General features: G+C 43.8%; 2 protein-coding genes across 5 annotated transcripts; both read right to left on the reverse strand.

The window, feature by feature from the left end:
- Window positions 1-6: 6 nt before the first annotated feature.
- Window positions 7-11495, reverse strand: LOC122180508 (SERTA domain-containing protein 2-like). Its single transcript, XM_042872200.1, has 3 exons — window positions 11363-11495; window positions 8887-9006; window positions 7-2399 (listed from the first exon to the last, which is right to left on the reverse strand). The coding sequence occupies exon 3, from the start codon at window positions 2393-2395 to the stop codon at window positions 1544-1546; it is 852 nt and encodes a 283-aa protein (XP_042728134.1). The 5' UTR covers window positions 2396-2399; window positions 8887-9006; window positions 11363-11495; the 3' UTR covers window positions 7-1543.
- A 3855-nt stretch (window positions 11496-15350) lies between these two features.
- CDCA4 (cell division cycle associated 4) lies at window positions 15351-24613 on the reverse strand. 4 transcript variants are annotated; one of them, XM_042867876.1, is made up of 5 exons: window positions 24533-24595; window positions 23800-23852; window positions 21178-21258; window positions 19246-19536; window positions 15351-19107 (listed from the first exon to the last, which is right to left on the reverse strand). In XM_042867876.1, exons 3-5 carry the CDS (start codon window positions 21214-21216, stop codon window positions 18352-18354), a joined length of 1086 nt encoding a protein of 361 aa, XP_042723810.1. In that variant the 5' UTR covers window positions 21217-21258; window positions 23800-23852; window positions 24533-24595; the 3' UTR covers window positions 15351-18351. The 4 variants fall into 4 exon arrangements, with proteins under 4 accessions (XP_042723810.1, XP_042723801.1, XP_042723818.1 ...); XM_042867867.1 differs by lacking the exon at window positions 23800-23852 and having other exon boundaries at window positions 24533-24613; XM_042867884.1 differs by lacking the exons at window positions 23800-23852; window positions 24533-24595 and adding an exon at window positions 21338-21937.
- Between the last annotated feature and the right edge of the window lie 1670 nt (window positions 24614-26283).

Here is a 26283-nt window from a genome sequence, read left to right on the forward strand (position 1 = left end):
CAAAAAACCAACCACTAGTGTGCAAGTGTGTACTTCAGAAGACAACAGCAAGGATCAAATACAGACCCAGTTCAATCTGAAACACGGTAGCCAAACTGCTTGACAGAGAAATAGCTCTCACTGCAAATCTCATCTTCAGTTAGCGAGTGCGCTTATATATACTGGTATACACACCTGCCACACGCACACAAACCCCTCCTTCCCCCATCCTTCAGTACAATCTGCAGCATAATCATCATTAGCAACCACCAGAACGCTTTGGAAGCACACAGGCAGCCCCTGAGCTCCCACAGCACCGCCTCCTCGCGAGCATTTCAGGAGCATTCAGAACTGCACCGGCGCAGCGAGAAGCATTCTCAACTTTGTCTCTCAAAGGATACAGCAACGCTGACTCTTTGAGTATCCTCCAAAGGTGCTAGAAGCTTTAAGTTTGAAGCGTTTCTTTCTACAATGCCAGGCATACAAACGTGGATCTCTTTTAAATAATATTGCACATAAAAATCATCTTAAACTTCGTAGTGAAAGCAAGGTTGGAGGACAGTGTTTCCCAAAACAGATTAAAAAGCTACCTGTACATATTAAGTTTTAATTTAAAGAACGCCAAGATTATTCAAAATCTAAGCACATAATACTGACAGAAAAATGTTAAATTGCACAATCTACATATAAATTACATTTGTAAATACTTAAAAGTTTTTAAACATCGAATACCCTTGATTTCACCAATCAGCTGGGTCACTGGCAGAGGATCAGCTCGATGAGTTAGAAGTACTTTCCCCCAGAAAAAAAATAGAAACAAAAAGATCTGCAGTCTTAGACGAAGCACTGGAAAGAGTTAAAGCATTTCAGCTCAGAGGTAGTGCTAAACACATCCAACTAGAAGTCCATTATATCTGAACTATGATGAAATAACGTAGTAAAATGTAGAAAGACTATAAAATTTACAAAAATAAATAGTTCTGAATGCTTTAGAAAATGCAAGAGACTTTGTTGACAAGTGTCTTGATCTGCTTTTCCGACCAGAAGAAAGCAAAGCGTTGTCTCATTTTTAAAATATACCCATCTCTAGTAATGTGTCTGCATCCATTCAATCCAACTACGCAACTCGACGTATGCTGACGTGGCATAGACTCTGATATTAAAAATAAAGTGGAGGCTTTGTAAAAGATCATCTCATATGAAATTTGTTTTGCATGTAAATTCTTCTGACAAATTAAAAATTGCACATAAAAAAGTTTATTGAAAGAGGCATGAGGGGTGAGAAGGGTATGTGCCTAATGTTCCACATGTACCCTGGAGGGAAAAAAAGATGATTGCACAGTTCTGATAAATAAATATTTCTTAAAAAAAAAAGAAAAAAGAAAAAAGAAAAAAGGACCACCACCTTCCAGGTTTAAAAGTTTTGGAATTATTTAGGAAACCTCACTACAGACAAGTTATTTTTAGCTGTGTTTTAAATAATTCTTTACAACGTTTCCAGTGGCTTTTATCCTGAAACCAAATGAAAGCGGCAGTCAAAAAGTATCTTTGGGTAAAACAAATATCAGGACCCAACCAGAATTTCCATGATGTGGTCCAACTCACTCAGATCTGTTCTACATATTTGAATGTTGTTTGCTGAGGAAGAATTACAAGTTGGAAAGGTCTTCAACGGTTCTTCTGTAGCAAGAGGTGGTGGTCTGGGCGGCATCAGCGGGGGGCAACAGAAGTCTGAATCGTACATTGAAGTATCGATATCTTCAAAAATGTCATCTATTGCCAGATCCTTCAAGTAGCTGGTTGAATTGGAAATCTCAAAGGAACCAAACACGCATTCGGCTCCTTTCAAATCCTGTCTATCATCTTCTAGCTTTAGACCGGGATTTTCTGGAAACTTTGGCTGGTCATCTCCAGCAGGAACCAGACAAGTAGGTGGGCTTATATCTTCTACAAAGTCTAAATCCTTCAGAATAGACGAAATAGCAGACGACATATCATCATCTGAAACTATCAGCAGGCTATTTTCAATTGGGTCCTCCACAGACCTCAAGTCACAACAGTTAGACTCTTGCTGACTAATACCTGAAGGCAGCTGTAGGGAAATCCCAGATGACTCCATCCCTGTGTAGCTGGGAGAACTAGGAGTAATGCCAGTGCAGACGGTAATTGCCTGCTGATTACTCTCTTGTCTCATTTCCTCTTGAATTTGCCGCACTGTGTTGGCTATGAGGACAGAGCGGTGCAAGTTCGGTTCCACCAGCATTTTGTAAGTCTGTAGCTTGGTGAGGCACATGTTAAGCACCAGCTGCCTCTTAACTGGGTATGGCAGATTTCGACTGGAATCGAAGGCACTAGAGAGACCAGCCATGTTCTCCTCATAGTCACTCAGTTTGCGTTTTAGGCCTCTCCCCAACATGAACCTGAAAGAGAAGAACTCTGAATTAACCTTGGCCAACACGGTCACTTCCGTAAGATCTCAACAGGCACCTTTAGAAGTCCACAGCAACTGGCTGACTTAAAATTCTAATGCTGTAGAACACTGAAAGACAGTACAAAACCCCAGATAAGATAATTTAATTCAGAAGATGCACCTTCCACCTGCACTGTTTCACAACATTTTTGCAAAGGAGAAACACTAGAAATAGAGTAACTGCTGCCCAAAAAAGCAGCCTAAGAACTTCCAATTCCTATTTTTAATGTTTACTTTCAACTCTACTATGAGAATAAGAACTTTATAGCTTATCTGTGTTTTTTAACCTCTACCAGTAAATTACACAGCATATGAGATTCATTAATGAAGTTTAAAGTCTTACATCCATATGAAAGGAAATAGTTGCTTAGCAGTTTAACTAAAGGACGAGAGGAAATCTGGCAGTGTCTCAGAGCTCAAAGAATCATTACCAGTACCAGTGGCCACCAGTTCACAACTTGCTAGTAACCTAACTCTATGGATATCCAGCAGGAGTGTTTCACACAGAAGTTTAGTAGTGAACAGTAAACACTGGTAAAATACTGATTACACACATCTTGATGTGCTCGAGGAATACAGGGACCTCACTCCCAAACAATTTAAAAAATTAAGCAATTGTACATTAGACACTCAGTGGCAGATCAAGGGCAGATCCTGAACGTACAGAGATCCAGACACTGCACAGGGCCTCCCAGCTTCCTTTTCATGTGAGCACTGGGCACTGCCAGCAGCAGCTCAGCTGATGGCCGCAGCTGCCAGCTGCTAGACTTTTGGGAACAAGGAGATGGCAGCAGGATAAAGCCTCTTTTACTTCTGGGATTTCTCCAGATTTGTAGGAAGCAACGCAGGGCTCCATGGCTACGTTCATGTGCCTGGACAAGGCTGCTGGAGAACTCAGCTCCTCTGGAGGAACAGAAAGTGAGCAGGCAGTGTGTGCTTCTCAGTTAGAAATGCATGAAAAACAGACAGCAAGTAGAGCAGTCTATGTTTACAACTTCTAAATCATACCCACAGTTTCTGGGACACACCTAAATAAGTTAAGCCTGTTGTAAGAATGTGTTTTTGCTTAATGGGTAAGTAGCTTGAAAAATAAACACAATTAGCTATCACTTATGCCATTAAAAAAAAAAGATTAAGTGAATCTTTCATTTCTCACAATTCTACCAAAGCTGCAATTTTTCTAAGCTTCAAATATAAGTTTAAACTTTGTAAGCTTAAGAATGTGTTCTACTCTGATTTTTTTTCTGCCAAACTACCAGAGCAGCAGCTGAACTTCTTGATAAAAATGAGGTGTCTGAATGCTGTGTGCCTACTCATGTGCCCACACTGCCCCCAGCCCTGCACCCCATCTGAAGCAAACAGAGCCAGGCAGTACTGAGCACTCGGCTACAACAAAATCAGCACCAATCCACGTACAAAGTTCAAGTGCCAAATATTAAAAGGGGATGTGCACGTACACAATAGGCACTGCCTGTGAAACTATCAGCAATACTGCCTGCAACTGGTAACATCGCACACAAACCAAGGGAAACTGCAAGTTACACAGGCCCTTACAATAAAGTTGTTGCTAGATATGCCAGTGCGTGGCATACTGTGAAGAAACAGCACCTGCCTATCAGTGACAAATCACACGGAAATCACTAACTCTCCATCTTAAATAGCATTTAAGGTTGTGCAATCTAAGGCATGCCCACATACCCTTCCTGTATGGAACAAAAGCACACATCAAACCAGCTCTGTGTCTGCTAAGCACCGTCGTTCCCACACACCACATATTAGCTGTGTTGGATTTTTCCCCCCCATTCTCTACTCAAGCAGACCAAAATTCCTATTCCCAAAGGAACAAAATACAGAGCACGCACGGAACAGCAGTTCTGATGGTTCATACATTCAGAATGCTTGGTTTTGCCACTTTACAGCTGTTAGCAATCTTAACCTCTGACATCTCAAACGTGCTAGTGTTTCAATTCTGTAAGCAAGCTTAAAGAGCATGCAAACGTGCACGAGGACACGTCATTTCACAGAACAACTCAAACCCAAATGTTTAACATTTCAACTCATACAGTAGGCTAGACTAAGTATTTTATGCTCCCATAGGAGACACCCTCCTTTCCTTTCAAAAAGAAGTGTCCTACAGTATTCCTGACATACGTAACAAAGCTCGGGTCTGACAGTACTTTGAACTGTAAGAACTAAGTGCAAGGAACAATTTCAAGTGCTTCTATTTTACAGACTCCCCATTCTCCACATGTTGCAAAAGCCTTCTGTGTGTGGGGGGGGGGAGTTTTCTGATTATTATGATTTAAACATACTCCTATCTTACATTTCATTAATTCTGCCTGATCATTTTGATTTTTGCCTAATTGCAAGGCTGCTCAAGTCTCTGGCAAATAAAAAACAGTGCCACCAGTACAGCGGATTTACAAGTGACCAGTGGCATGGTTGCTACAGGAGACATGAAATTTCTTGTCAAACATACTCAGCTGCTGACCTACAAAAGATACAGAGTCCCTTTGTTACCAGCTAATCCACATTTTACCAGGTCTTTTGCTTTACTTTTGAGCATAAGAATTTCTGACAGGGTCATATTCTTAACAAACTGCTCTGTACTCACATGCAATTTGTCCTCTCGTAGCACTGCCCAAACCAAAAATCACAACCAACACCCTTTTATGATAGCACTGTAAGCCACTCTTTCCCTCAACATTAAGAAAAAGTTCAAAGATCCAACTTTTATAATCTTTTGTTATGGGGGAAAAAAAACACAAAAGCATAATAAGGAATGTAGCATCTCAACAAGTTTTCTGGTGTTTTCTCATCCTCTCTCATTACAGTAATGCAAACAGAGCCACAGCCCATTTAGGACTAAACACTCTTTAATTGAAGTTATTTTGTGGGAAAAAAAAAACCAACAGAGTGAATTTAATGTTCGGGAGTGCCAAACTCTCTATGTATGGCATGCACAGAAATTCTGCCCCTGACAGCACGCTCCTCACTTACTTTCAGTTCCACGGAGTCCATTTAATAGAAACTCCTCCCTGCTAAGAAGAGCAGAAGCCTCCATGCTCTGTAACCCTACACTGTACCCAAGTTGGAAAAAAACTTGGAGGGAAGAGGCACGTTATGGGTTGGCAGATCTGCAGAGAACAGCAAACACACAGGCCTGCTCAGAGCTTGCAGTTACTCAGAAGAAACATTCCAGGCTACCAAGAAAAATTCACATTGCAACGTGTCGCAGACAATGCAGGACTCGTGCCACCATTTCAGATGAAAAACACAGCTCCATCTGTCACGGGGTCTGAGAGTGCAGTGCAGCTGCCACTGACACATGGTTAGGAAGTGCAGCTGGAAACAGCCACAAAGAACACAGCACGTGAAAACTCTCCATTACTCCTATTTAAGCAAACTACCACTACATTTCTTCTTCCTCACCTCCCCACAACATTTTAAGAGAGAGGTGAGCAACAGGTAGAATGTGGAACTGCCCAGAGCTTTCATTTTTAGACAAGAGAAGAAAAGTTTCAAAAAATAAGTACATAAAAGCTGGCTGGTAAGTCAAAATTGCATGAACACAAACTTGACATGCAGAAAAGCAGCACTGCAGTTAACTACACAAGAATTACTGTTGCCACTAAGTAGGTTTAAATGCCTAGATCACCAACAGAGTGCTTGGCCCGCACCATGCAGGAGGTCCAAATTATTTCCTCTCACCAGTCCCTTCTGGCTTCTCTTCTGAGGTTATCATTAAATTCAAACTTGCTTAATTCTTCACATGCAGTGTTAAGTTTTTCAGCCTTCATCTGTCTCTGGTGATAAATGACTGTTTCTTGTGAGAGAAATATTAGATTTGAACAGATGTAAGCACCTCCTAAGTGAAAGCTGCCTGCCTAGTTTCCAGTAGGACAACTGTACTACCTTGAATTCACATCAATATTAGAGACTCCTCACTATTTATAATACAGGTAATTCTCTTTAAAAGTCTCCTTTGGCACATAACCATCCAAAACACCAAACGTAGAGCCAGCCTGACTGCAGACTTCTGATAGTGACTGACTAAAGCTGGCTGATAACCTGATTTCCTGCCCTCCTTCCACAGGCACACGCCACAAGCATGCATCCATCTGCAGGAAACACAAAGGACGACAAACATCCCCACAGCCAATGGAAATCTCCCAGAACTATCCAATGTATGCTGCATGCTGGTTCTAATGACACCTCTCCCCTACCACACATGTGTTTGAGCACAGGCAACACAACTTCATTAAGTTTTAATTAAGTGGTGGGTGGAGTCTTGGCTAGTATTGCATCTATCAGAAGCTGCAAAGGAAAAAGGTACGACTGAAGGTAGAGTTAACAGTCTAAATCCTTTCCCTCCATCTGGACTTAACACTGATCACTTCAACACGACTTACATAACACAGTAAGCTGTCAACAGACCTCACAGGGCAGCCTATCTGAGCTGCTGGAGATCCCCACACAGCCACATCCCGGCTGCAACTGAAAATTAAGGGGAAGTAGGGGCAGGAGGATTAAATGCCTGAAAAGACTGGAGAGTAAGAAAGTAACTCAGACGAGAATACACTGTAAAACACACAAAGATGTATTTAAGTCCCCTCCTCCCCGCCCTGCCCCGTTTTAGCCAAGATGAGTAACTGCTAGAGGTGGCTAAAAATGTACATATAGGGAGGAGTGCAGTCCTACCAGCTTACTCCCATACCTAAAGTCCTATGTAACAGTCTCTTTACAGGAGTTAGAAATGGCCAGAACAGAGCTGCTCAAAGAAGGGAGAACTGAGGTCAACGTTGGGTCACGAAATCCTGATCTATTAACACCAAAGTCTTTCCTGCTACTTCTCCGCTAACCAGAACACAGAACCAAGACATGCCACTGTTCAGACTTAAAAAAAAAGCAACCAAACAAATAACAAAAATAGAACACTCCACACATGGATGCACCTAGCATCTTTTCCTGTATTCAGAAAATAAAAATAGGCTGAAAAGTATTCATTAATTAAGAACAGGAAAGAAGTGAGAGGAAAACTGAGCTAAGCACAGAATTACTTTGTGGAATTCATAACCTTCCCACTGTCCCTTCAGTATTTGTGGAAACGGAACAAATATCTACCATACAGTAATATTTTAGGGACTGAAATTATGTTTACGAAGCACTTATGAGCAAGTTTTACTTCTATTTAGAATTTAGATGAAGGCAACCTCCCATCTATTTATATTATGTCTAATTATGTCTAATACTAATTCCTACATTTGGAGGACATGGTCCTAAGTTCCCTACTCCCTTCTTTGGTGCTGATAAGAGCTTTGCTTTAAAAGCTACACCACACTAAGTTTCAGGGCACAACATTTCACTCTGGACAAGACGACCCTCAACTGTGATGTACATTTTCCACAAGGTACAAACATGCAGCTCTGGGCGATTTACAACTGTAAACAAAACACATTCTTAGCAACTGCTATCTATCACTACAGGCTGATAATATAGATGTACTCAGGCATTACCACTGTTAAGCAAATACAATTCTTCATACTTAGGGAAAACCCAACAACTAAACAAAAGAGCCACCAGCATTACTCTCCTCTTCCCTTGTGACTGTAGCTCCACACACACAAGCAAAGCTCACAGGTGTGTATTTTTAATGAGGAAGCATCTAGCAGATATTTTTCAAGAGTGTGGAGTGTGGATTTTTTTTGTTTGGCTGGCTTTTCAGGTTCTTTTTTAAGCAGGAAGACAGGAATCATTTAAACTGGAGATCAATAGTAGATGGTAAGAGCTAACACCTGATCAAGAGTTACTAAATCAACGAACTCCCATAATAAAACTAGAACATAATTAAATGAGAACACACGAAACCAAACAAGAGACAAACAACCACAGTTCCACCTAAGGAAAAAGGACTGGGGAGGCAAATGATCCTTAGAACTTTCAATGTGAGGACAAACCAGTAATCAAGTGAATAATTATCAATCCTCTTTTCTTACATGATCTTTAACTTCAAACAGAGATACTGAACGAATTCACCTACTTAATACTAACATATTCTGGGGTTACAGTGATCTAGATGTAGATCACAAAACAAACAAAATTTACAGCTTATTACCTGTGTCAAATCTGGACACCTAAACAAAGCCTAAAGCACTTCACTTTGTACTATATCATCACAGAATCATAAAATCACAGAATGGCCTGGGTTGAAAAAGACCACAATGATCACCTAATTGCAACCCCCCTGCTATGTGCAGGGTCACTAACCACCAGACCAGGCTGCCCAGAGCCACATCCAGCCTGACCCTGAAATATATATACTGCAATTTTTAACTTTATTATTCAGTTTACCATTCTAGCCCACAAAAATAACACTTACAGCTGATTATGAGAACATGGAATATGCTCAGAAGATTTAAAAATATACAAGCAGATACCCTTAGAAAAGAGAGAGGAGTCCAGGCAGGAAGATTCCGGATTTTGCATAAAGTGTGGTCATCCAAAGAGCCTCCAGCTACTCAGGGGTCCAGGCCATCCACAGAGGTAGGATGATGGGACTTAAAGGGAAAAACATGAAAAAAAATATATTAATTGATATGATATTTTTAAACAGGAAAGATTAAGCTTGCAAATCAATAGAGCTATTCCAACGACTGTGCTAAATCCTACTAAAGCAGTGAAACTGGAATACGAAAAAACAAGAGTTCATCAATGCACTGCAGTACGAGGACCTGGTAGTTCCACCTACAAAGACATGAAATGTGAAAATTATGTATTCTTCCTCAAAATGACAGAAGAGCACTGATCCTCCACGTGTTGGGCTTTTGGGTAAGAACATGCACTGGTACTTCTTCAGGTTACTGAATGCTGACTTCCAATTGCAGTAATATCAGAAATCACACATCAGGAGAATTGTGAAGTACATTTCAGAATTAACTCCTAACTTTTAGAGGCTGCAAAACGAGATCAGTTTTTATGGAATGCCCTGATTCCTCTCATTTTCAGCACAAATGGAACCACTGCAAGTAGATAACAGGCAGGATGCCCCAGGACTGCATGTAATCAGCACAGCATCATTTTCATCAGAACTCTGATAAAGCAACATCTGCAGTGTGCCAACAGACCACACGGATTAAATTGTGGATTAGACCAAAGACTGGAAACACAGGGGGACATGAAAAGGCTGAAGTGACAATGATCTGAGGAAGAGGCTGGGACGTGCAGATGGAATTGTATGATCCGTGTTCTTGTGGTCTCAGCTGCACCTGGAGAACCCAAGTTCCTTAGTTCCAAGATGTAATGCCCTTATGAAGGCTGGCAGCCTACCCTCTGCATTATACTTAATGTGCTTGTGTGTATGCACGCATACGTACAGATGCCCACCCACAGCATTCCAACTATTTCACAGTTACCAAAAGATCCAAGATCAGTTTTATCCAGATGATCACTGGGGACTGCATTTAAAGAACAACAGTTCATATGCTACTTAACTCTGCTTAAAATAATACGCAGCGAAAGCTGGTATCGTATTTAGCCAGACAGAACAGTAAATGAATACATGTGATTTTAGACAGCAACTCCCAGCCTGATCCTATCAAAGGGCTCTTCCATTCACAGGTTCTTGGAACTGAAAAGGTGCAGTGAAACAGCACAGAGGTGCTCGTGGCTGATAATGCTCCATGTAACCTCAGTAATAGGTACAGCAATACTGCCCTCCCACTTCTAGAAGCTGACTTCCTTATGAAGGAACGTTTGGGCCGGAAGGGACCATTAAGATCATGCAGTTCCAACCCCCACTATGGGCAGAGACACCTCCCTCTAGAGCAGGTTGCTCACAGCCCCATCCAGCCTGGCCTTGAATGCTTCCAGGGACGGGGCATCCACAGCCTCTCTTGGCAACCTGTTCCAGCGAATCATGAGAAGACCAATGTTATAAGTAACCAAAAAAATGAGACAAATAAGTCATAGTCTTTTTCTTGTTTTGCTGCAAGAACAACAGCTTAAAAAGTCAACGTGGTGATCTTCTGAGGTGTAGCTGCTAAGTCATGAGGGGGGGGGGAATACATTAACTGGCCGCATTTTCTACACACTAAAGATGAAAGGACAAACGTTTCACAGTGCTAATTCTTTTCAGTATTAAATGCCCCTCTAAAAAAAAAACTAACAAATAAGCCGCAGCAGTTAAAAGTTTTGGATTCGGGATAAGAAAGGCCCAGAGCTCTGCCCACTGTATTTCAGAAGCCCGACCTTTTGCTGGAAGGAGCTGGAGTCCAAGGAGTTATGAAACTTAACTCTTTTATTCCGCACTTTAACAAATCCCTTTAGCATCAACCGTTGAGGTTACAGCGTTTCCCCTGCACGATCTCACGGAGCGGCAGCGCGGAGGGAAGGTTGGCGGGCTCAGATCTTACAACCCACGTAGCGAACGAGCGGTACGCAGCGCACGCAGCAGCCGCACAGCAGGCACTCCTCGCCGGGCGCAGAGCGCTGAGGGCGCCGCACGGCCCGGGCCCCGCCACCATTCGGCCTTTGTGGCAGCAGGCGGGAGCCGCGCCGTTACTTCCTGCACCTCCCCCCGGCCGTAACCGGAGCCGCCCCCGTGCTCCCCGAGCTGCGAAAAGTTGCACTCCTCCCCCTTCCTGCCGCCGGCGGACCTCGAGCGGCTAATTATAACTGCGCGGCCAACTTCCAGCCCCGGGCCCGGCGGCGGCCCGCTCCGACCCCTCGCCCCGCGCCCGCCCGGCTTCCCTCCGGGCCCGCCGCGCCCGCCGCCCGTTCCTCGCGCTCCCCTCGTGGGGCTCAGACCGAACGCCCCAGCCCCCCGCCCCCCCCCGCGCGGCCGTTACGCCCCCTCACGGCGCCTCCCCCAGCCCCTCGGGCCGCCGCCCGGCCTGGCCCTACCCTGCGCCTCACCTGGCAGCGGAGCGGCCGACCCCGTTCCGTCGCCGCCTGCCTGCCTGCCTGCTTGCTTGCCTGCCTGCCTGCTTGCCTGCCGTGCCCTCCCGCGCCTACCGGCCGGGCTCCCTTCGGCGGGGCTGGGACTCCGACCGGGAGGAGGCACCACCCCCGCCGGGCCCCGGCAGCCTCCGCTCCGCCCTTCCCTCCGCCCGCGGCACCCACAGCGGTGGCGGCGGGGAGGGGTGTGTGTGTGTGCGTGTGTGTGTGTGTGTGTTGGGGGGGGGGGAGTGGAACGCCGCGCGCACGGCGTCCGCCAGCTGGCCGCGTCCCTATTGGCCAGCGACCGTCACAACCTGCCCAGCAACCATTTTCTCACTGGTCCACGAGCCCGGGGGAGGTTGGGCTCCGGCTGGCCCCGCGGCGCCGCCCAATGAGACAGCCGGAAGAGCTGAAGTGGGCGGGGCTCTCCGCAGGCTTCGCCCAATCGCTAGGCGGGCGCCACTGAGTCCCCCCCACCCACCAGTCTCCCGGCACGGCGCTCCGGGTGCCGCGGGCGGAGGGCGGGGGGCAGGCAGGCACGGGGCGGCACGCGGCACGGCTGCACGCCTCGCTACCCGCGGGGAGGGCCCGGCTCCGCCCGCAGCGCTAGGAGCCGGCCGGAGCAGCAACGCGCCGCCAGGCTTCGCGCGGAACCCGCATCTTTGCCCTGCTTTTATTGCTGTTATTAAACCTAAATAAAGTGAAATTAAAGTCGCTGACCGAAATCGCCCTGTTTAAAGGAGGGGCTCCCACAACTGCGTCCTGCCGTGCGGGCGCACACGCCTCGGCCCGCTGATAACGCCGCGTCAAACGCTCCGAAAAGCATTTTCACTTCAATTTCTTTCTCCCTTTACAGATGAGAGCTTTTTGGCCGCGCTCGCAGCCGTTTTCTATTTGCTCTCCGTGAGCGTTTGGGTAATCAAGTGACAGCGGCACGATGCTTGTGCAAGGCCGATTTCAACACCTGACGTCCACGTAGTGATCGGTCGGAGCCGTCATCAGCCCCAGCAGGGCCACCTGAAACCCCAACGGCCCGGCCTAGGCCAACCCCACAGGGCCGCGGGGCCTTCTTCCATCCCCCACCCCCATTCACGACCTAACGCTGACAGAAGCCCGTATTTTCTCTAGGGATAGCACGTCTTCCAAGTCCTCCATGCTCTCCCATTTTGCTTGAAATCCAAAGGCAAACAGAAGACTTAAGAACATGAATTTTTTATAATTCAAACATGGCCTTTCAGTCTGACTCCTCTCCCAGCACACGGCAGGACACCGATCTCACAAGCAGCCTTGTGACTTTCACCCTCAATTCTGCAGGAGGCAGAAAAACCACGCCCCAAACACGGGCTCTATATGTAACCCGGCTGAAAGGAGCGCTGGGCTCTGCTCCCCCGCTTACCTTAGCGCTAGGCTGCTAGTTGGTAACAGCCCCAGGAGGCAGGAACTGATGCAGACTGCTTTCCTATGGATTTACGTCTGTGATTAATTGACTCTGCATCTAATGCTCTAATTGAAGCTGGTCTTCTGCCTGGAAATTGAAAAATGTCTCTATTTTATCCCAGTTACCAGACTCAGCACAATAGTTTTCTTCTGGTCTTTCACCCGCACACTTCTCCATGTGGCAACAAGACCTGGTTGCAATTAATGAGCTAATTGAAGTGGAATTGCACAACAATCACGGTGTGCCACACTTCCATGGCAAAGTGAGGAAGAAGAGCGCACCAAGCCTCATGAGTTTCACCATCTCCTTCTGTTGGTTACGCCTCTATGAGCTACTGATTAACCATATATTTAATGCCAGTCCAAAAATAAAATAAAATAAAATAAAATAATAATAAAAAAAAAATCCCAGAATGGTAGAAAGTTGTGCTTGAAAACACACATTACACATTACTGAAGATTTTAAGTAAACCGTGATTCTGTTTTGCCACAAAGAACAGCTAGAAGTGCCTTCTCCCTTTCAAGCAAAGCAGAGGCACGGAAGCAAACATTTCTCGGCACAAAAGTGAGTTTGCTCTAAGTGCTGTTTTTCTCCTGTGAGTATTAAACTCTTCTGGTATCTTTCTTAGTCTTGTTTTGGAAGCTTGCACAATCAGAGACTGAAATTACATTTTCTTGATCTCCAAAATTTGTCTGTGAGGGGCACATGAGAATTGCAATACACTGCTCCTTTGCTGTAACACTTACTCCTGCAGTACTTACTTGCTACTTCCCACATGGTGCTCCTAGGGGACTTCCAAGTACAGCCTACATGTTCTTACAATTTCTTTTTAATTCTGTTTTTGCAAGAAGTCATGTAATCACCTGTATCTTCAATTATTCCTCCCTAAAAAGATGACAGCTGGAATTACTGCCTGCTTTCCCTGCAGTGGAAAGCTGCCCCTAGCTATATATTTTCCCATTGACAAGTTGGTCGTGCATCAACATTTACCACAGTAATTTTTCAGGTCATAAAGCACTCATTTTTAGCAGAATCTTAGTTAAGCAAAGGAATAATTGTATTTAAATAATAATAAAAAAAAGCTACAATTCAGACAAAATATTCCTTATTTTCCACTGACTATATAAAGAAGTCAAGCCACTACATGCAACTGAGTTATATCTTCCTTGGTAACTTGAACTATCCAGTGATTTCAGCTCTTCGTGGAACTTCCTTGAAAAAAAATAGGAAAAAAAAAAACCAAAAAAACCCAACCTGTCAGTTTTGTAAGAGACACCTAAAGGAGCTGGAATAAACCCTTATAGTTTAATTTTTTAAGATGTATATTTCATTGCTATGGAGTATTAGAGACAAGTTGGTGTTTTGGTACTTTTAGTATTAGTCACGTTTCCTATACTGTGAAATCACACTCATTTAGGAATTGATGAGCAACCAAAATTTGTCATGATCAATCATGGTTTTTTTGCATAAGGGACTATACATCGCAGGCCTGAGACATAAGCACACTTTCACTCTGAACGCAACTCACTTTTGAAAGTGTCAGCATAAGACAGGATGTTTTTTTTCACGCTGCCTTTTGACCAAGTTAGTTTGGTTACATGGGAACATACATCCGCAGTCACATCAATATCCCGAGACATGAGACATCCATAATGGACTGATAATTACAGTATAAAACTGTACTATCAAGCAGTTTACAGTAATGCTTTTTGAAATGCCTGCTAAACCAGTCTAGACCTGAGACTTCAAGAAATGACCAAAGGACAGCCTCCAGCACAAGTGAGTGCAGACTGTCTGAACCCTTAACCTGCTAGAGGATGAAAGCCACAGGTGTTGCTGTACCTTTCAGACAATCTGCAATGGCAGTTTTCATCCAAATAAACAATCCCCTCCTTGTTTACCAGATTTGTCCTTTATGCAAACATGACTACGTTCAGAGAGCTATGCAAAATTTCTTCCTAAATAAATTCACAGAGCTGTGGAAGAGAAAGGGGTTAAGAAATAAAAATAGCAAAGTGGTACATAAGCCACCTCAGCCTCAATTCTCACACATTTTGCCAAACGCCCTGACTCCAGAAGCTCCACATATCCCGGTTTTCTTGAAAGAGAGGAGAAACAAAACTACACATGAAGAGACAGAGGGGACAGATATTCAGGGTTCTGAGAAGGAAGCAGATGTGTGTTAGCTAGAAGGTACTTTCTTTTATGCAAGTCTAAAGCAGAGTTATGTCATTCAGACACACAGCTTACTGTGAGACAGCACAGACTGTCATGCAAGTTTTGTGGCCCTTTTCCCTAGGGAGACATATAAGAAAGAGGCCACAAGAAATGGTAGGAGAACCTTAGAGAAGCCTTAACAGAGGTTCAATTAATTTCCATCTCCATGCAGAAATTAAGAAAATTGCCATCAGCAAATATCACATTCCTCATTTGGAATAAGAATTCACAAAAAAGAAAGCAATTTAAAGTTCACCAACTTACAGGCACTCTATCATCCTTGCTCTCTTTCTTTATCAGGCAGGAATATAGAGCAAAATATTTTATTAACCTTTAGTGAAGCATATTTAACTATGACCTATTTGCACTAACAAAGAAATGACAATATGAGCACGAAAATAAAATTAGCTTTTTTTTTTTTATAAAAGTGAAGCTACAGAATGAGCAGCAGTTAGTCTGAGGCATGCCAAAACGCAATAGGCTGACTGTAGACTGACTTGCAAAGTCAGAGCAGCTCTATGTACACATCTGCAGAGTGACTGTGCAAGTTTCAGCAACACAAATTCTTCGACCTGCTCAACGCTTGAGCCAAGACATCAGACATGTAAGAGCACATAACATTTGGCATAAGTCTTAAGAACATAATAAAGCAGAATACATATTTCTGTTTAAAATAGTTAACGACATAACCACATACTTACCTAATACCATTCCTGTTAAGCCAAGCAGTCCCTACAAATTACTCTTCGCTGAGTATGGCCTCCCCAGCAAAGGAATGCAGCTGACTGCATGTTTGGTGCAATCATTCATATATGTGTGCATTTGACACACACAGTGTAAAAGCCATGAATGCTCACACTAACTCCCACCTCATACACAAAGACTGAAGCATACTGAAGAGGAAAGGGGAAAAGATCCAAATATCTAAACTTGTAATTTCTTATTTAACAAAAAAATGGAAGGGGAAAAGGAACAGTGGGGTAAACCCACAGTTGTTCAACACTTGGAGCTTTGAACCAACACAGTTCAGAGCAGTTTGGGGGAAGTTTCCAGAGGCATGGAAGGCATTTATTTGTTCAACTCATCACTCCTGTTTTGTTTGTAAAACTGTGAAGCAGTCTGACCATTTTATTCTAAGGCATCTGCTGTCTATCCATACAGAAAAGCATCAAGCATGTTTTCTTGAGAATTCATTTTAGAAGTAATTTCTTATACTGTAACACTGACAAATAAAACACACTATTCTTTCCCTGGGAGATATGACAGCCTACATCATTATTTGTATCCTCTTGGACTATGATATTATACTACCACACCTTTCAGTTATCGGTGATGTCTCTCTTGTTTAAGATGCCCAGTAGTACTTCGTGTTTCTCAGGTCCAGCTGTACTACACAGACTGAAACTGCCAAGTGTCTGTATGGTATTTCATATTTAATACAGCTATTAATGAAGATTTAATTGAGGAAGCAATGTTTGACTACTATGGCAAGTAAAGATTAATATAATTTCCACTATCAAGTCTGAATAATTTAGCAAGTGATGTCATTTTTTTCCCCAAACCAGATGCTTCTGAATCACTTGTTGAAAACCTAAGCCAAACAGTGCATTTTTGCAGAGGTGACACCAGAATACCCTTAACATCCTCCTGCCCTCACCCTCTCTGCTTTGGGGACGTTTGAGAATCTGAAAAAGGCAGTATGCAGTAAGAAAGGACAGGCTGCCAGGTACGGAAATGCACTCTCTTCAAGTTCAGTGACTTGCTGGATTCAAATGTACAAAAAACAACTAAGAAAGTGGTGTATGTCTTCCTCTTGGCTAAAACATTCCAGAAACAAATCAAACAATCTCCTCTCCCTTGCCTACCTCGCTGCTCGGTCAGGCCTCTTGCCACATTTTATCTTTACCAAAAAAATCATACAGTGTATGTTCTTTATGCATCCTTCCCTTCACTTCTTCCCTCTCTCCCCCCCCCCCCAAAAAAAAGTCTCGTAACAATATGCTTAATTACATACACTCACATGAATGTGAGCACTTGAAGAAAAGAACACCATCCCATATTATATTATCTTTTGTTATTAAAAATTAAAAAAAAAAAGCAAGAGGAAACTCATGTAAGAGTGGAGCACACTAATCATGACAAGAGATGGAGACATACCAGTTGAGATTTAAAGGCCGCTAGTAACACTTTTTGTAGTAATTAGTGCAAGATAACCCATACAAACAAATATTTGATGGTAGATTTCAGTGACAAACAATTCACTTGATGACATTTACATATAAATACACATAAATAAAATCCTACGTAATTTAGGTTTGTAGTTAAGAAAAAATACGGTCTGAAATGAATTAAATGTTATTGTCTCTAGTTGGATCAGAGCTCTTCCTCTAACGACAACCGAGTATATGGGGTATAAAAAGCATAATAGTTCAATTCTCAATTTAGTAAAGTACTACTCTATAAAACGGAATCATGAAAACAGCTCTTACATTTTAATGTAAAGTATAAAATTGTATATTTACATTTACATACACTTTACTGAACTACATCGGGTAGCTCACAGTAAAAAAAAACATCCCTTTTTGAAAACCTTTCAAAAAATACATCAACTGCAGATATGATCAAAAGTTGCTAAGTTAGCAGCTGACACAACATCTGTAGTAAAAATATATTTTAGGAAAATACCTGGAAAATTCTAAACACCAATAAACAGTTTAAAACTATCTTTAAAGTAAAAAAAAATGTAGCAAGAACCAGAAGAAGCTAGCTAGAACAATGGGAACTATTGCATACTGCTCTTTAAGAGCCATGTAGCGACTTAGAACAGAAGCAGCAAATATTATAGGAGTTATGTGGTGTAGCAGAGTGGAAACTGGAGGAAAATGGGAAGCCAGTTATCCAACTTCTCACTGTGTTTGTTACCATTTTCAGTGGGAGAATGATTAAAAAAAAAAAAAAAAAGAAGGATGAGAGAATCCTTCTCACTAAGCATATCCTCTGTCAAAGGCTAGAACAAATTTGTAGAAGTAACCCAAATTTGAAAGCCTTGGACCACATACTTAAAAACATTTACCATATGTACTTACAGTTCAGTGGACAAGAGATTGGATCATTACACTACAAGTTGCAGGTTAACTTCAGGAGTTAACACTATTTTGCAATATGAAGTGCTTTTTTAATATATATATATCTATATAATATATAGATATTTGTAAAATACATGTGCAGATTTGATAGAACAAACTGTGGAAATAGCTTTCTTGAGTCTTTTTCTTCCATTAACAGATCTTTATCTCCTACACAAGGAGTTTCAGGACTCAACAAGGATTTCTACAATATGATCAAGCTCGTTAAGATCAGATTTACAATTAGAGCTAGAAGTTGTAGTTGTTGGAGAGGGAAATGGTTCTAGCCCATCACAATGTCCCATTTTTGTGTTGCTCATCATGCCTGTTAACATAGTATCAAGATCATAGTAAGAATTGTCAACTTCTGAAAACAGGTCTTCAACTGAATTAGGACTTTTGTTCTCCAGCGTCTCAAATATTTGATCTAGCGATTTTTGAAAATTCCCTTTATTTTCTTGTGAATTCTCCATTTCCCACACATTACTTTGCAGGTTTCTTAGAGCTTGCACTGAAGAAGCTGTTGACATAGTTTCTGAACTATCTTGTGCCTGGTCACCCTCAAAGTCTTTACTGAAAGTACTGTAACCTGGAACATGCTTTCCCTCAGCTTGCTCCCTAGATGAGCGACAGAGGATATCTGTTGAAACAAGACGATCCACGGATGCCTGGCCTGTATTCTGCATATTTATCATCTGCCAAGTCCCATCTTGGGTCATTTCCTCTTGGATCTGGCGTACCGTGTTGGCTATAAGTACCGAACGACAAAGGTTAGGTTCGACCAGCATGTGACACAGCTGAAGTTTAACCAAGGACATATCTAACAGTGACTGTCGCTGAAGATTATATGAAGGAATAGCCTTAATACCAGCCAGAGTTCCTTCAATATCTTCTTCGCCATCAAAACATTTTCTTTTTAGTCCTCGCATAAACATTGTGTCCTGTTAAAAAAAAAAAAATAAAATATTGTACAACATAAATGCTCAGTAGACAGAAAAACAAAAGACTAAAAATGTAAACCAAAATAGAAAAACTAAACAGCAAATTCTTTCAAGATAAAAACATCAGAATTATCGTACCAGGTTATAGAATGGCCATTGTGGTACAACAGGGGTCAGGAACACATGGACAGGGTCCCAAAGACGACACTCAGGAACCAGGAGTGAGCAGGTCCATGAGTCATGGCTTCGCAGAGAGGCACCCGAGAGAGGCACGGGCTCCCAGCTCCTGGTTCCCATTAAATGCCAAACTTGATGGAAGTCAGGAGCCGCTGCTTCACACAGAGGCGACCATCTCAACAGCTGTATTTCACCTACTGGAGAGGCAGTTTCTCCTCGCTCCTCCTGAGTTTCTACTGGCATGCTTAACCTCTAATTTTGGAAATAAAAATACAACCTAGCACACCATCTTTTAAATATATGACCCCTGTGGAAAACCAATATGCCTAATGTAGTAACAAAAAGAAGAAAGATATATCTCACAGACAGCGTACTGGAAAAGGTTAAGTTTAGTCACTTGGGGTGTAACAGATTCAGTTCATATAACTCAAGCATTCCTTCATGTGCCCTCACTCAAGTGAGTAAATGAACAGCTCAGTTACAATATCAATTGTGCAATTCCAATAAGGACAGACTCATCTCTGTATGGGCTTCTGTACTTCTTTCCCAGCTGACTATTAAAAAACAAAACTTGCATTCTTACTTTACGTTCACTAGCTAAAATGATTGGAGCACATGCAGGCTTCTGACTATTTCCACCTAAAAAAATCACCTGTAGAATTAATCAAGGTATGAATTTCAAGCAGCAGCTTCCAGATTGTCATCTGAACCCTGCTGGTTTTTATAGCAGGCTCCATGCAAGTGAAGCACTACAGCTGACCTCTTCAAATACAAAGTAACTGTAAATGCAATAGACGGCACTTCACTTAGTCTTACAAAAGTTAGAATGCAAAAGAAAGCCGGCACCTAATCTTCACATTCATGCACCTTCATTTTGTCCCTTTCAAGTCTTCTGTCCTCAGAATTCTTTACATAACATTTTGGGAATTTTATACACAGTGATTCAAATAGAATAACATTTTTCAGCTCAAAGCTGATAAGACCAAACTGCTATTGCTGCAGTGTGGTTTATTCTGCTTCTCTTGGTAAAGCCTAATCTCTAGCTTGATTTCTGGTAGCTACAGAATGGGCTACATGTTTTCAGAGAGATCTCTTTCAGCTTTTTCAGTCTTAGTAAAAATGCACCCAAGTGAGATGGAACATATGAACTTTGTCTTAAGGTCTTACTTAATGAACTTCTAAAAAGCTATATACGGACTACCAGTATATTAAACATTTTTGAAGTCTCATTCTAAAGTTTTCCCCTGTAACTCAACATATTTGTATTAATTCCAATAAAAACAAAACAAAAACCAACCCAAGTTCCTACTTGATAGTGCCTTTCCCAGACCGTTAGGCATTAAAACTTTGTATCTGGTTATATCCTGTATTATTTTTTATGTAATGTTGTATTTACAATGTTTACACATACACACCCTATGTGAAACAACCTCTAGGAAACACCTTTTGTGCCTAATGATCATACAGGGTTGGTTATGTCATCAGACTTTAAATGTTCCACACAGAGTTTCAAATTTCTTTTTATTTCAACTTCTTTTCTTGTAAAAGAATAATAAAACTGTAATCGAATGTTAAGCTGATTTTTAACCATCTACTGTTTGACAATTAAATACCTTCTAAGGCACACCTACGGAATAACTGAATGTAGTGTAGAACTTGGAAACATCAGTACATCACACACACAAGCTGGTAGAAGACCAACAAAAAACCAACAAAATTTATTCTTAAGCATTTCACAGAATTTACTGGAATTTTCAATCACTTTCCCCATTATAATATTTACTTCTAATAGGTATCTTACATCATAAAAAAAGCAGTTCTTCATCACCTTGTTTCTGAATCTGCTCAAAACTAAAAGATTTCTGTTTCATGTAAGGAGAAAAAGCTACATACCAGTAATTGTGCTTGATGTAGTCCTTCCTCTTCTCCCATGCTACTGAGCAAGAGTCCATACAGTAACAGTTAGGGCAGCACCTACCAAGTACCAGGAAGCAAGGCGTCAGGCAAGTACAGGAGATGCACAGCAAAACCATTTCCCACCTCAAAAACATACACAGCTCTACTTTTTCCAATTGCTTCAGCATCTCTATCCTCAGCACTCCTGTGACACTATAAAACCCGATTTACAACTGAAACACAAAGGTGATTTGCTGAACAATATGCACAGAATCTATGACAGGAGAAGGAAACTGCCAATTTAAGTCCAAGTCCTGGGCTATTACACTGACCTTTGGACCAGCCTCCCCCTTATCCCTGTGCCTTTGCCATTTAAAGAGCAAACAAAATCTTTAGCCATCATCTGAAAAGCACAAATGTGTAGCAAGGCATAGTGAAAGCAAATATATCACAAAGGTGTGCAGTTTTCACCTCTGTCGTACAGAACCACACATCTACACAGCATCTACAGGAAAGGAATGTGCACGCACAAGAGTAAAACTGAAAGAGCAAAGGTGGGGAGGATTTTCCTTTAGCAGCAGCACAGAAACCTCATGACTAAGATTTTCTTTACAAGATGACAAAAATGAAAGTAATGACAGAAATTGTTTTAGCTAGGAAGGCTGAGTTTTCAAAACACATTCGAAACAAAACAAAATTGAATATACCAAACACAACTATCAAATACATGCAACAATTCCTTTAACAACTAAAGCAAAAAAAAAAAAAAAAAAAAAAAAAAGCCATTTGAATGGGCTGCAAATACCTTATAGGAAAAAAACATGAATACAATTCTGCTACTGTTCTAGACATGTCTGACTGTACAAGTCAGTTCAGAGTCTGTAACTGAAGTTGACCTAGAAAATAAGTAAGTTAACTGGATGCATATGTACACCTTTGTTTTCTGCTGTGGCTGGTAATCAAAATTGTTGAAAAAGCACTTGTTTTTGAAACTGGGGAGAAGGGAAGAGATAGTTGACAAAGGCCTTTCTTTTTATTTTATTTTATTTATTTATTTATTTTTGCAGAAAGCCATCTGTTTTTCTCCAGAGGCTGCATATTAAAATATTGTATTAAAAAAGCCACCTCAAATCTTTTGACACAACCCCAAAATATTACTTAAGTAACTAAAGCACTGTCACATCACAAAAACTATCTCAGCCAACTCATTCTCTCACAGACTGAGCTAACAGCAGGTTCGAGAGGGGGTGGTGAGACACCTGAACTACAGCTCCAGTGAGACATCACAGCACCTAGTCAGTATTCCTCATTTCTATCAATCACCTCATAATGCTATAGAAATTCCGAAGCTTTTGCTCCCTGGGTATATTCTCAGCCCGTTCTGTAAATGAAATGCAGGCTCTCCACACAGTAACCCATTTGAATCTCTGAACAGATGCCTTGGGTAAGTGACAAGGACAAAGCTTTTTCCATACAAAATAAACAAAAATGCAATTGCAGGTAGAGATGATACAGTCACGAGAATAATAAATGAAAAGATTTTCTAGTGCTATTTTGAATATTAGACAGTTTTAGAGGAAGAGAGTATGGCCGTTTGCCTCCTGGAATGATATGGGAGAGGTCCCTTGATGAGAACACCTGGAGAAAAACCACTGTCACATCCACAAATGAAAGAACACAGGGGATGTTGGCAGATCAGTCCAGCCTATGACTTTAGCACACTAAAGAAGGACACAGTTTTCCCATGCAATGTGTTAGTGCGTAAGACCTGCTACATGTGATTCTAGGTTCTTGCCTACAGCAACAAACAAACCACACAGACCTCTGTTAGCATAAATGCACTGAAAAATTTGTCCATCATAGCAACTATTTCTTCAGATTCTCTTCCCTGTCCAATCAGCGTGCCTCAGAACCTAAGTTCTTAGTAATTTTTTTAACCTTAATAGCCACAATCAAATTCAATTAAAACCTTGCAAATAAACAGCCACCCCCTGACTTTTTTGCACTGTCTCCAACAAGTACTCATCTCAGGAGAATGCTAACCTTAAAATCTAATTAATTAAAATGCTAAGTATGCTTCTCAATTGATTTACATATTAATGTACTCAAAAAGGTATCAGCTGTTACATAAAACGTCCCAGTACATGCCCACAGGATTGCTGCTGCTCTGGATGCAAGGTGTTCTAAGTCCCCCCACTACTTTCAGGCAGGATTTCTTCTGTTCTTTATTTCTATTCTATTTGCAATATCTGGACTGGCTGTATGCTATCATCTCCCTTCTGCTGCTGCTACCTCACAAGCCCAAACCTACTGTGCCAAAACCTTAACTGTTGTTTGAAACAGCTGTAGGAAAGAAGTTGTCAAGGAGACAATGGCTATTTGTAGGATAACTAAGTATGAAAAAAGGGGGAGCTGGCTTTTTGTTTGTTGGAATAGTAGTGCAGGAAGCACAGTTGCTATGTCATTCACAAAAAATGTTGCTTTTGAGTTTGTGACAAACTCCCAGCCTGCTTTACAAATAAGGTGCTTGAAACCTGATCCAATTCTTGCTGGAGCATCAGCTTACACATTCCAGAACCACATTCAGATGGAGGTGGAAACACCCCGCAAAAGACATACCGGCTGCTTCAGAACAAGGCTGCTTCAGAACAAGGCGTTTTCTAACAGTGGAGCTAACAGAGAAGAAAGAGATTTTGGCATCGTTCACTTTTAGGAGGAAGCAGACATAACACGCATAAACCTGAAGCTGGAAAGGCAGCGACTCCCTTTCGGGCACGGTGTGCCCGGATCCAGGGTGGGCTCCTAGGACGGGGGACACCCCAACGGGCCCGAGACAAAGGCAGGAGGGAGGCGTCGGGGCCGGGTGCCCCTAGGGCAGCACGCGAGGGCCGCGGGAAGGGAGCCAGGGCAGCAGGGACGGGAAGGCGGCGGCGGAGGCGTGCCCGGGGCGGGGAGCGAGCACGGGCGCACGCAGGCAAGGGAGGGAGCGCGGCGGGGGCCGAGGCGGGGCCGAGCATCGGTGCGTGCGCTCGGGGGGAGCCAGGGGAGGGCCCGAGGAACCGCACGACGGCGGGAGGGCGGCGTAGGAAGGAAAAGGGCCGGGAAGGAGGCGGCCCCGACGGGGAAGGCCCTCGGGGGCTCTCGCCCGCCTCCCGAGGAACCGCGTGCGCGGCGGCCAACGGGCGGCCGTTTCTCGGCGTCCCGCGCTCCCGGCGAACCGCCCGCCGCCATTTTGGATTCGCTCCCTCCTCCGCGGGCTCCGCCGGCCCCGATTTCCCCCCCGCGTAAAGTCCCAGGAGACAGAGAGCAAGCGGTGTCGCGACCCGCACCCCGCTCGGCTTTCTCCACTCACCGCTCCACCGCCGTCGCCTCCCAGCGCAGGAGCCCGGCTCCCGCCTCGGCGCTCGCTCCGCGCTTGAGGGAAGGGGCGTGGCCAACCGAAGCGCCCGGCCCCGCCTCCCTCACCCGCCATCTTATTGTCAAAGCCCACAAAGGATCTCGCTCCCCGCCCTGCCGCTGGGGGCGGGGCTTCGGCATCGGGCCACGCCCACAAGGCAGCCGCAGGTCCCTATTGGCTACCGCCGAATCGCGCAGACGGCGCTCGCCTTTCCGATTGGTCGCGCCGTCTCCGCGGCACCCAGCCGGTCCCGCCCCTCAGGCGCCGCGCACGGGAGACTGCACGGTTGCCGTAGCGCCGGGCCCTTCCCCTCGGCTGTGAGAGGCTGGGAGGCGGGGGCCGAGGCGGAGCCCCCATTTCAAACGGCAGCCGAAGCCCCGCGGCGCGGCTGGGCTCCCGGCCACGGGCTCCGGCGGGAACAGGTTGGGACCTGGCCCAGCGGCAGCCCGCGGGGCCCTCACTCTGGGAGGAGCTCCATCCCCGGGCTGCGCCGCCCCCGCCGGGCCGAGCCGCTGCGCGCCGCGCCGCGCCGCCGCTTCCCTCAGGGCCGAGAGTCCGCGACGCCTCCCGCCCCCGCAGCCCGCGGGGTGCCAGGCCTCGTGACTCCATTAGCAAGGCCTGTGGCATTTCCTGTCTGAGCGTCGCAGGCGGAGGACGGGCAGGCCGCTTCCCTCGGGCGGGGAAGGGATGGAGCCCGGTGCCCCAGCAGCTCCGACCTTCGTCTGGAGCGAACGGCCCGACGCTTTGGACGTCTCTCGCGCTGGCTGGGTGCTGCGGCACATCTGCGAGCGTTTAGCTGGCCCCAGCGTTCAGCCCTGTCAGCAGCCAGGAGGGGGGAGTGAGTTCGTTCCGGCTCCAGCTGCTTGGCACCGGCGACTGCGGCCGAAGGTTGGGCGACGAAAAGCTCTGAGGCCCCGGAGAGAGAGGAGAAATGGGGAGAAAGAGGAGGCTTGGCAGCAGGGGGAAGCAGAAAGTGGGCCTGGGAGTGAGTCGGTAGGGAGGGCTGTGAAACAGCGGAGAGCTGCAACTCGGTAGGAGAAAGCAGGAGAAAATAGTGCTTGTACAAGCAATTTCGCTCTTGGGATGAGATATTTTAGAAAGTGCATTATCTCCCCATGTTTTTTATGGTTTTTCAGACAGCACATAATGACATCATGATGCAAATGCACGTGTAAAGACTTTGAAAGAACAATACAGCAAAGAGGAGATGCTCTCCATCTCAACACTGACTTTTTCTAGATCAGCTGCGATGAATTCAGTACGTAATCTCAGATTAAGTCCTGCACAAACCCTCAAGCATTTGTGTTGTTCCCTGCAGGGTCTCTGCCATAGAAAAGTGTGGTGGTACTGCTTGGAATGGTGATAGCATCACCTCCATATCCCCTCTTTTTTCCTCTTTTAGCTACAATGAAAGGATCTCAATTTTTCCCCAAATAAATTCTCCAGTGAAACAAAGGAAAAACCAATGAAATAAGAGGATAGCTGATAGATTAAAAGGTCTACATTGTTTGAAAAGGAGAACTATGGAAAGGTTCTCAGTGCTTTCTTTGAAAAGCTGAGAAAGCTTCTGCACCTTAGTCAAGATATGACAGGATTTGATTACTCTCAGGAGAAAACAACTCTTGCATCTCACATGTGTGAAACATAACTTGACAAGTCAGAAGGGAAATATCTGGACAAACCGATGCAAAACAATACAGACCAAA

The sequence above is a fragment of the Lagopus leucura genome, unplaced genomic scaffold (assembly GCF_019238085.1).
Source record: "Lagopus leucura isolate 7727_CA_CO unplaced genomic scaffold, USGS_WTPT01 Super-Scaffold_1, whole genome shotgun sequence".
In the NCBI taxonomy this organism is placed as follows: Eukaryota; Metazoa; Chordata; class Aves; order Galliformes; family Phasianidae; genus Lagopus; species Lagopus leucura.